Consider the following 11244-nt stretch of genomic DNA (forward strand, 5'->3'; position numbering starts at 1 on the left):
TATATATATATATATATATATATATATATATACACACACACACACACACACACGTACGTGCAGGCATTGCTGTGTGGTAAGAAGCTTGCTTTCCAACCACATGGTTCCAGGTTCAGTCCAACTGTGTCTTGTTAGAGCAAAGAATATGGCATTATTAGCTTTGGGATCTATTGGTTAAAGGTATTCCAGCCTTAACTACTGTCTTCTTAGGAGCAACTAGAATTACATTATTCCATGTATCATTCCACATTTTAAAACATTGAGATATGATTTGAAGATGATTTTTTTCGCAATTTCTAGCAGCTCAAGTGATCAAGCAAAGGTCTTTTTCATTGGTGTTTGGTTGTTTTGTGATAAAAGTAAGTGTTAATCAGATTGTGATTGGTTGACATAGGAAAACTATGAGAAACGGGATGCAAAGCTTTTCCTATGTCACTTGCACAATACAAAGACTTGTGTTATCTTCATTTCTTTGCAAACATTTTTTATAGTCTTTGTTTCTCAAGGAAGTGTTGAGTTTAAGTTAATCAATAATTATCATTTCTGCTAAATTATTATAACTGCTAAAAACTGCATATAAGTTCTCTAATTGTACAGTGTTCCCTTCTTTCTCTCTCTCTCTTTCTCTCCTGTCCACCAACATGTCTCTCTTCCTTCTCTGTCAACACATAAATGTCACTATGATTCTTCTATGAAGATTAGCAATATGACACACACTGTGGAGGTCGTTGGTGTTAAGGGTATCCTTCCATAACAACCATGCCAAAACAGATACTAAAGCCTGGTGCAGTGTTCTGCCAAGCTAGCTGCTGTCAAACCGTCCAACCCATGCCAGCATGGAAAACAGATGTTAAATGATGATGATGATAATGTGTGCATGCTTTCATCCTTTCTACCAGTGACAAAGACAGAAGGGATGAAAACTGATACCAGAATGTTGAAACTAGAAGGAGATGAAAAACAGCCATGATAAATACCAAGATGTAATGCTTGAGAAGACACATCCAACTTGTGCAAGCATGGAGAAACAGATATGATGATGTTCACTTAATTCATATTAATTCAAGTTCTTGAATAATTTTTATAAACTTTTACAAAAGAATATTCTCTCAAAACAAAACTGCTAGTATCAAGCTTTATATCAGGTCATTAAGAATGAAACATCTGGTTTTCTTATGCACCAAGTTTGACAGTCGTTAACTTTGTTTTATCCTGAAAATTCATCGCTTTTCAAAATGCAATTCATGGTGTCTGATTATATTGTGAGTTTTCTCTTGAAAATCAATTTTTGTGAACTCATGAATAGATCAAAATTTCGTGTTGTTTATAAATATGAGTTCCATCATGGAACCAATGCGTCCCAGACACCTTGAAGCATCAATGAGGTGTTTGGTGAAGATGTGGTGAATGAGCACACTGTACATCGATGGTTTGAGAAGTTCTGGTTCGGTGACTTTATTCTTGAAAATTAGCCCCGTGGTAGATCTGAGACCAAGGTCAATAATGATGTGCTGGAAACTGCAGTGGAAGCAGATACATCTCAAACTATGCGTGAATTAGCAGCAAGGTTTGATGTTTCGATTCCAACTGTATCGGGTCATCTGAAACAAATTGGCAAGGTAAAGAAGCTGGACAAGTGGGTACCACATGAACTGAATGAGGGTCAAATTTCACGTCGTCTTGAAACTTGCTGTTCTTTGCTGTCACAGCATAAAAGCAAACCATTTTTGCATTATATTGTTATGTGATGAAAAATAGATTCTTTTCAACAATAGCATACATTCTACACAGTGGCTGGATAGAGATGAAGTGCCAAAACACAATCCAAAAAAGAATATTCACCAAAAAAAAGCTAATGGTGTCTGTTTGGTGGTCCAGCGAGAGAGCTGGTAAGTCAATTACAGCAGATGTATACATCAACCATTTGTATAAAATGATAAGTGAACTTGAAATTAAACAACTAAGATTGGTCAATAGAGACAGGCCAATTCTTTTCCACATGTTGCACAAAGAACACTACTCAAGTTACAGGAACTGAACTTGAAAGTACTTTGTCATCCACCATGTTCACCAGACCTTGCACCAACTGATTATCATGCTTTCCAAGAATTAGACAACATTTTGCAAGGAAAAAACTTCAAATCTCAAGATGCAAAAACGGCCTTTCATGATTTTATCACCTCCTGTTCTCCAGAATTCTTCACTGCCAGCATAAGTAAGCTACCGATAAAATGGCAAAATTGTGTTGATAATTTAGGTGCATACGGCATTGCTTTTTGTTGAGATAAAGTAAAATGAACTTTCAATTCAAAATTGGACATTTCATTATTAATGACCTGATAGTTTTTATACTATTGTTTTATTTCATTAATGACAAACTATAACTCCTGTGTCTATTCAATGTCTAACTTTAAAAAAATTAAAAGGTCAAAACCTATAGAAGCTAAAGAATAGTTTCTGATTTAGTTACAAGGTCAACAATTTTGAGGGGATGGGGAGCAATCTATGGTATCATCCCTAGTACTGACTGGTACTTTATTTTTATCAACTCCCAGAGAGATGAAAAATTCCCTAGGATCAATAAATGGGGAGGTTTTATGGTTAGCTGCCCATTCCAAAGTGAATTACAGAATGTAGAGAAAAATTTTATTTATTTACCCTGTATAATAGTTTTTTGCCCTGTCGTTACTATCAACAGTTTTACACTTACTTGAAATAAGCTTTTGATTTCTGCTGCAAGCATATCATTGTTCTCATCTTCTTCACAGACATAAAAATTCCAGCTAAGCTTCTGGCGTTTTCTCTTTATCTGCTCAGCAACAAAATTCCAACTTTTGCAAACTCTGAAAATTTGAAACAAATACCAAAGGAAGATAGAATGTGTTCATAAAATTGATTTTATTATCCATCAATTAGATTCCTTATAATTGACGACTATATTAAACTGGGGCTCTAAAGAGAGAAGTAGCTGAGTAGTCTGGATAGAATTAAAATATAAACAGAAAGTTGTAATACAACTGACACATATATAAAAAGAACGAATGAGGGAGTCTCTATATGGTCAATGGACCTGCTAGAAACAGAAGCCACATCACTCTCATATCTAACAATCTAAAAAAAAGTACACTTTGCTCAGTGTAGTCTGGGTTACATTATTTACAAATGAAAAAAGGATGGTCAATAGTTTGAATGCCTTTTATTATTAGTGAAAGCAATGTGTATAACTGTTAACATGTTCAAGGCAGAGAGCAAAATATGTGATAGTGACTATGACTGTTCAAATTGTAGACTCTGACTTTAATTACATTCAAGGTTATGGTAACTAGTAATACTTGTAAACACAACAAATAACTAGCTGCTATTCAGTAAACCTTGTTATTGAATGATTTTAAAAGGAAATGTATAAATCAAGCTTATTGACTGAAAGTGGAATAATAATGGATGTTATGAATCTGAGAAGGATAAAGAAAAATGCACTGAATTCGGCCCTAGTGGACTTTAATAGGAAAACCAGTTTAGAGTGGTAGTATCAGTCAAGACAATGAAAACTAAACTGAATGATTTAACTTTTCTAGTTTGCTATTTAATTCTCAGAGTTACTTTAGCTTTCATTCGTTAAGGCTAATAAATCAAATTATCAATAATATGCACACAATGCTTCAATCAGCTCTATTCATTTTCAACAAAAATTGATGTCATGTCTAATTAAAATATATCAGTATCATATTTATTAAAACGATAATTTTTCAGGTTACTAACTCTTATAAATAATTCATTTCGAAACTTCAGACATTTTATGAATAATATGAATGTTAAATATCAACCAATGAGGAAAGCTTACAATACAGTATGAAATTGAACTTTCATTTAAACTGACAACAATGTTCACATTACCATCAAAAGATAACAATTAAGTAATGTGGTCAATGAAATTCAGTTCTCCATCCATATTTACATAGGTTCCATTCCTGAATTCACAGGTTACTGGTTGGCAGTAATAAGAGTATACAGTTATAAAAACAATTGCTGCAACAAAAGCTCATCTACAAATACAAGCATGGAAAAAAATAGATTTTAAATAATGTATCACAGAAATATAGGGTTATATCAAAATTATGCATACTAAAAAGAAAATTTACATTTCAAATATTTTAAACATAAAATTTAGGAATTAAACTGACATCTTTACAAGTATTTTTTCACCAACATGGATAGATTAAATTATCTATAGATTAAATTATCTATTTGCTGGTGTTGTGTACACAGTTTTATGTAGTAGGCCTTAACATACCTAAGAAAATAATATTTTTGATAAACTAACACACTGCAGTCCAGTGGCTATAGCATGATCTGCAATTCTAAAGATATTGATTAACAGCTTCTTGAACACCTGTAACTAAACAGTTCTGTTTGATAAAATGCAATCTTCACTAACAAAGTAGTTTGTTCAGCATGCAATATATCTATCTCCATTTTCCCTTCCCTTCCTTATAGATTCATGTGTAGGTCAAGAAAATTACTCTGACCCTTCCTACTGTTCTTTCTATTGGTTCACCTGAGAGTGAAGCAGCATTTGAGGCAGCTAAAGGTCCCTGTCATTTGTCATTGCCTCCATTGGGCCTCACGGAGGCAATGACAAATGACTGAGACCTTAGGCAATATGCTATGCTTGAGTAGAAGGCTCATCAAGTCAAGTGAAATTGCAGTCGTGGACGATACTGGTGTCACGCAACTGGCACTTGTGCCAGTGACAAGTAAAAGCACCCATTACACTCGAAGTGGTTGGCATTGGGAAGGACAACCAGCCATAGAATCCATGTCAAATCAGACCAGAGTCTGGTGCAGCCCTTCAGCTTACCAGTCCTGGTCAAACCGTCCAACCAATGCCAGCATGGGCAACGGACGTTAAATGATGATCTATATATATAAAGGTAAAGACTCCCTTCAGTCATGAATGACCATGGGATTGCACCTAGAAAGTTACCTCTGAAGTACAAGTTCAGACGACATTGTTTATGGAAGGCCAGCAGTCGCCCATGCATACCAGCTTCCCTTCTCCACGCCACTGATGTTACCTAAGCCAGAGGGAAATGCCGATACAGCTTGGCACTAGTGACGTCGCAACTCATTTCTACAGCTGAATGAACTGGAGCAACGTGAAATAAGGTGTCTTACGTCGAACTCACTACCTCATGATTGTGAGTCCGACGCTCTAACCACCGAGTTATGCACCTTATATATGTGTGTGTGTGTGTGTGTATCATCAGTAAATCATAAATCCGGAAACCCCATAGACCGGCCATATCTATCTTTCTATCGATAAATAGATAGATTTTGTACAGTAAGATTAATATTTGTCTCCTCTTTAACGTAATTGGTCTGAGAACAATGCCAATTCACTTTACACTGATCCACATTATTGGTTATCTTTGAAACGCTGACTCTGAGAAGTAAGCATCAACGTGACCCTTTGAACTGCTAAAAGTAATAGACAAATTTCCTCCTCTCAAATCACACATTATCATCTTTGAAAAGGAAGGATACAATAGACAGTGTAACCTTGGATGCATTATCCAAAACTAAGATGGGATAGTCACAGTTGGAATGGTTTGATCATAGGTATGCTCAATCAGAGTTAATAACTTTCCAGCTCTTCTATGTGATTACCTCTTGAGTCTCTATTATTATCAACTGCAAATGAATTTTTTTCTAAATATATTTTTATAAAGCTGAATATCTTTACGAAATTGACTAAATTTTGTCCGAGTAAATTTAAGTTATTTAAAAGAGAAAAATAATAGACAACTGTAAGTTTTGTTGTTGACAAGTTCGTTTTAGACCGACAAATGAAAGGCAAACTTACCGCGCCAAACATTATTACACTGGAGAAACAAACTGTAAACTAACTATATTGATTAACCTGTAACCATATTTTCGTGGAGGGTAAAACAACTCAATCATTTTACCGGGAAGGAAAATATATGAGCTTTAAATGCACACGCATGGAAGACACAGGAGCCAGATGATTTGTAATAAGAGGATAAAAATTCGTACTATATATACATAATCATTGGATACAGAAAGGATATGTTGAATATTTAATAATTACAAACCTTGCACATGAGTTAAGAGTTTTCGCTGGAAGGAAAGACAAGACTTTCTTAGTAATGAGAGGGATTTTAGTAAGCACAAAGCCCGCTGAACTACACGTTTTAGAGCAATCGACCATTTTGGAGCTCTTCAGTGGAGGAAAGAAAATAAGAATAAAGTCCGCGAAAGAAAATACCTGTACGACAGTCTTCTTGGTGAAAAGTTTTTAAATTAACACTATGTTTCGTAATTTGATTCGTTTCATCTCTCCGAAATATCAGTTACAGTAAATTACTATGGTTTTAAAACAAAGCCGGTCTCTATCGTTCGCACAAAACTTTGTCATTTGTTTTAAAACATCTGACTTGTTTATATTCTGTTTCCGCATTCACTGGGTCAAACAAAACGGTTATTGGTTGTTGTTTAACCCAGGCCAGCACTCTGATCAAGTAGACTTATGAGCAAAAGGCATTCTAGTCTGTGTCCTTCTCATATATTTTATCTTTCAGATTCAATGTATCTTGGATGATATTATCCAATGTGTTCTTGTTTAAAGACAATAGGGCGTGGTATGAAGATTTGGCTATTTCTAGTAAATGAGGAGTGCTCAGAAGAAATAAGAAATATGCACAAGTTTATTGAAACGTTTTCCGCTGTCTAAATTACAAATTATACTTAGAATGACTTGCTTAAGTACTTGATTAAACACAGATTATTAGTTCGAAGAGTTTCACTTCATTTTATTCATACGGGAAAATAAAATAAAATTTTTAGCATGTTATGGTACGAGATGTCAACAGTTTAAGACAAAAATGTGAATAGGTCAACTGGCAAAGTAGTTGTTTTAGCATTGTCAGGAAGATTTGTCCCTGTGTTATTGTTGTTGTTTAACCCCTGGTCTCAGCTGACCTACGATATAAGGAGTCCCAACCGCGATCATCGCATTTCTTTAGGGTCTAAACTCTGACTATCCCTCCATTGTCTCTCCATTTTCAAAGTGAAAAATGATTTAAGAATAATTTCCTGCTATATATATCAGGTCAAACAGCTTCGTAAAAACATATCTACAATCCACCAAAACACCATCTTACTCAATCTAGACTAAAATACAGATCATATACAAAAATAGCAGAAACATTAATAGTCTTCAATAGACCCAAACACTGTAGCCCACAATGGAATTACTACTATTGTGCTCTGACAGTTCCCATTTACTCAATTCTGCTGTGGCCACCACCAGAATTTACAGGTGAGCTAATGAGGGAGCATCTATATATTGGCTGGACTAGCTAGAAATAGCAGCCAAGTTTTCTTTAAAAAAATATTTTATTCACATTCACTTGCATAAATATATTACCTATTCATAATTTCACAATTTGCAAAAAGCTAAAAATACTGTATAATGCTCACTAAAAGTTACTGCAATGTTATTAAGTCAATTACTCTCAACTTCATTAAAACTAGGGATTTTAATATTGTCTTATGCTGAAGTGGTGAGTTGGCAGAATCAATAGCACACCTGGCAAAAAGCTAAGCAGCATTTCATTCGGTTTTTAGATTCTGTGTTCAAATTCTACTGAGGTCGACTTTGCCTTTCTTCTTTTGGGGGTCAACTTATCCCCTCCCTGAAATTCCTAGGTTTGTACCAAAATTTGAAACAAATATTAGATCATTCTCTAATGGTAAAAGAATCTATTGAATTATTCAAGAGTTCTGCTAAATTATTGATAACTGATAATCGATTATCCATTCATTGTTGTTTAACCCCCAGTGAACCCTAAAACTTATGATCAAAGCATTCAAACTAAGACTATATTATGTCCCCTTACTTTTTCGAGATGAGGTGTAATTTGAGATTTGACTGCTATTTCTAGCAGATCAAGTGACCTAGAGATTCTACTCTGTGCATACCAGCATATTATTACCCTGTGTTCTTCCTCTGTACTCCTATACTGTAATGTCTTCATATTTTCTGACCGAACCCACCTTAACCCATCAGCCTCTCTTTCTCTTTCACCTACTACTCTCATCTTTCTAAACAGTTAATAATTATTCCTCTCTAGAACTACTCTCACATAGAACTTTCCAACTATTATTCTGACAAGCATTTAACCCCCATCAGCCCTGAGCATAAGATAGCAAGTGTCTATACCCGATCCCCAGAACACATGAAAGCACACATTTCAAATAAAAAAAAATTGACTGTAAACTATAAAACAGAAACACTTAAGAATTGAGGATATTGTTTGAAATTGCCAACCTGTGAATTTAATACCAATATTGCATCACCTGTACCTACTGTCAGATAACTGAGAATCATGTCTATGTTTGAAGAACATCCTCATCAGTTTCCACTTGCTTGAGATCCTAAAATCAAGGTGCCACATAAAAAGCATTGGTGCAGGTACTGGTGCTATGTGGAAAGCACTCAGTACACTCTGCAGAGTGTTTGGCATTAGGAAGGGCATCAGCTGTAGAAACCAAGCCAAAACAGACTATGGAACCTGGTGCAGCCCAGTCCAACCCATGCCAGTATGGAAAACAGACATTGATGATGAGGAGGAGTTGTCTTTCATCCTCAGCTAAGTCATTCTCAAGACACATTTGATCAAATTCCCGTTGATCACCAGAATCTTCTAAAATTTGCAATTAAAAACAATATATACCTTTGTCTTTTCTCTGCAGAATTGTTCAGCTGTGGTGAGTAAACTGGAAGAAATACTCAAAACAACACCTAAAATAGTGATATCTGTCAGCAGACATTTGTAAACAGCCTAATTCTGCATGTCACCTATTTTTATTCTGACCAACTTAATTAGAGGCCAAATACAAGATCATACATTTTGGAAGAGAAAGTATAATCAAATAGATCAATCCCATTTTTGATTCATATGTCAACTTGAGCATGATTTGAACTCCATGTTAAGGTATTTAACTCCATGGTTTTAGCAATTCACTATCCTTTAAATAACAAATGATAAAAAACATTTTTTCCATCCAACACTTATCTATATTACATATCCATAACAAAGAGCCTGTATGTTGTCTATACTACAGGTAGATAAATATGAGATACAATTATTAGATCATAAATGAAGTCTGTAGATTTTACATATTTTATTAAAAATATACATTGGTATATCACACATCTTTAGTATTTCTAAAGCTTCCTATTCTTGCCAGTCTGGTGCAGCCCAATCAGGTAGAATAGTTCTGTATTCCCAGTCAGGACCCTGCACAAAAAAAAAAAAAAACGAAAAAATGAAGGAACACAATAATTCTCAAAATTACAAGAAAATAAAATGATTACAAATATTGGGTCATCCCATAAATAATGTGGTTTTTATAATTGCATGAACTAAAAGTTAGAGGAAGACAGGATAAACTACCTGCATCAACTTGCTATAAAAGCAGGTAATAATTTTACCTTGTCCTTACTCTTAGTGCAAGTTTTGAAGAGTGCAGTTCAATTTCAACAGTTATTTTTTCAAAGCTATAATGGAAGTGACAAAGGAGCATATTCAGTATATTTTGCTTTATGAGTTCAAAAGGCAACAATGCAATGGAAAGTGCAAGGAATATGGGGATATGGGGATCGGACAATAAGCGTAAGCCAGTGTCAATGGTGGTTCCAGAAATTCTGAGCTGGAAACTACAGCCTAGAAGACAATCCTTGTCCTAGAAGATCTGTAGAGCTCAACAAGAACATCCTGCAAACTCTGATGGAACAAAATCCCATTGTAACTGTTGAGAAACTAACATAGAAGCTTGGATTTGGTCATTCAACCATTCAATGCCTTCGGAAAAGTCAGCAAATTGGATCAATAGGTTTCTCACAAACTTTCCGAGTCTAATCACACACAGAGTGAATGTGTGCTCTTCTTTCCTGTCACATCTCACAAATGAACCTTTTCTGAAGTGAATGGTGATGAGAAATGGGTTCTCTATAAAAATGTCAAGTGCCAAAGACAATGGGTAGGGAAAGGAGAAACACCTGCACTCCAGGCCAAAGAATTTACCCACATAAGGTGTTGTTGTCTGTTTGGTGGGATATAAAAGATTTAGTCCACTTTGAACTTCTAAACCTAAACCAAATGATAACAAAGGAGATCTACTGTGAGCAGCTTGAGCGGCTTAAGTCAGCACTGGAAGAAAAACGAACAGCTTTGGTTTCAAGACAAAAGGTGTTCGTCCATCAGGATAATGCTCGGCTACATACAGCAAGGATGACATTCCAAGGGCTGGAACTGTTTGAATGGGAAACGATGCTCCACCCATCATATTCGCCAGACATTGCCCCATCTGATTATCATTTATACCATAGTCTTCAAAATCATTTGGATGGAAAAATATGAATTCTGTAGACAAGATCAGAACAGTATTGGAGGAGTATTTTTCATCATAGACAAGTGAATTTTGGAAGAGGGGCCTTGCAAGTCTACCAGATAGATGGAAGAACATTTTAAAAAATGAAGGCGAGTATATTTTAGACTAAAAAAGAACTTTGTTTATCTTAATTTTGAAAAATAAGAGAAGTATATCATTACCGCAATATTTATGAAATGACCTACTATATATATGTATATATTGGCAGAGATACTGCTCTGGGTGAAAATGGCATATATTTTTTTATTGTTTCGGTTATGTGACTACAGCAATACTGGAGCACCGATTTCAGTCGGGACATCAACCCCTGCATTTCTTCTTTCTAAGCCTAGTAGTTATACTATCAGTATGTTTTGCCAAATGGCTAGGTTACGGAAACGTAAATAAAGCAAGATCGGTTGTCAAGCGATGGTGAGAGTACACACACACACACACATTCATATAGTGGAGGGGCAATGGCCCAGTGATTAGGGCAGTGGATTCACAGTCATAGGATCACAGTTTTGGTTCCCAGACCAGGTGTTGTGAGTGTTTATTCAGTGAAAACACTTAAAGTTCCATGAGGGTTTGGCAGGGGGTGGTGGCAAACCCTGCTGTACTCTTTCACCACAACTTTCTGTTTCTGTTTCTGTTGTACCTGTTATTCAATTTAAAACCAAGTGGCCTAGCATATAAACAAATCTGAAAATTCAGAAAAAATTGTATTACCCGTGTATAAGGGATGACCATTAGGTGTATATATATGTGTATATATATATATATATATAT

General features: G+C 35.3%; 2 protein-coding genes across 9 annotated transcripts in view; both read right to left on the bottom strand.

Moving 5' to 3' along the window:
* LOC106882653 (F-box only protein 22) overlaps nucleotides 1-6697 on the bottom strand; it is a 14627-nt gene extending 7930 nt beyond the window's left edge. The window contains exons 1-3 of one of the 2 annotated variants that reach the window (XM_014933403.2): nucleotides 6114-6212; nucleotides 3895-4043; nucleotides 2711-2843 (exon numbers count right to left, since the gene is read on the bottom strand). In XM_014933403.2, coding sequence (XP_014788889.1) covers nucleotides 2711-2743 — 33 coding nt within the window. In that variant the 5' untranslated portion in view covers nucleotides 2744-2843; nucleotides 3895-4043; nucleotides 6114-6212. Of the gene's footprint in view, nucleotides 1-2710; nucleotides 2844-3894; nucleotides 4044-6113 lie in introns of both variants that reach the window. The other variant, XM_014933402.2, reaches the window with a different exon arrangement.
* A 2493-nt stretch (nucleotides 6698-9190) lies between these two features.
* The window catches only part of LOC106882647 (pseudouridylate synthase RPUSD2), a 30954-nt gene continuing 28900 nt past the window's right edge, over nucleotides 9191-11244 (bottom strand). For all 7 annotated transcript variants that reach the window (XM_014933391.2, XM_014933389.2, XM_014933388.2 and 4 more), the window contains one exon: nucleotides 9191-9323. In XM_014933391.2, coding sequence (XP_014788877.1) covers nucleotides 9261-9323 — 63 coding nt within the window. In that variant the 3' untranslated portion in view covers nucleotides 9191-9260. The remainder of the gene's footprint in view (nucleotides 9324-11244) is intronic.

Source organism: Octopus bimaculoides, chromosome 3 (genome assembly GCF_001194135.2).
Source record: "Octopus bimaculoides isolate UCB-OBI-ISO-001 chromosome 3, ASM119413v2, whole genome shotgun sequence".
Taxonomy (NCBI): domain Eukaryota; kingdom Metazoa; phylum Mollusca; class Cephalopoda; order Octopoda; family Octopodidae; genus Octopus; species Octopus bimaculoides.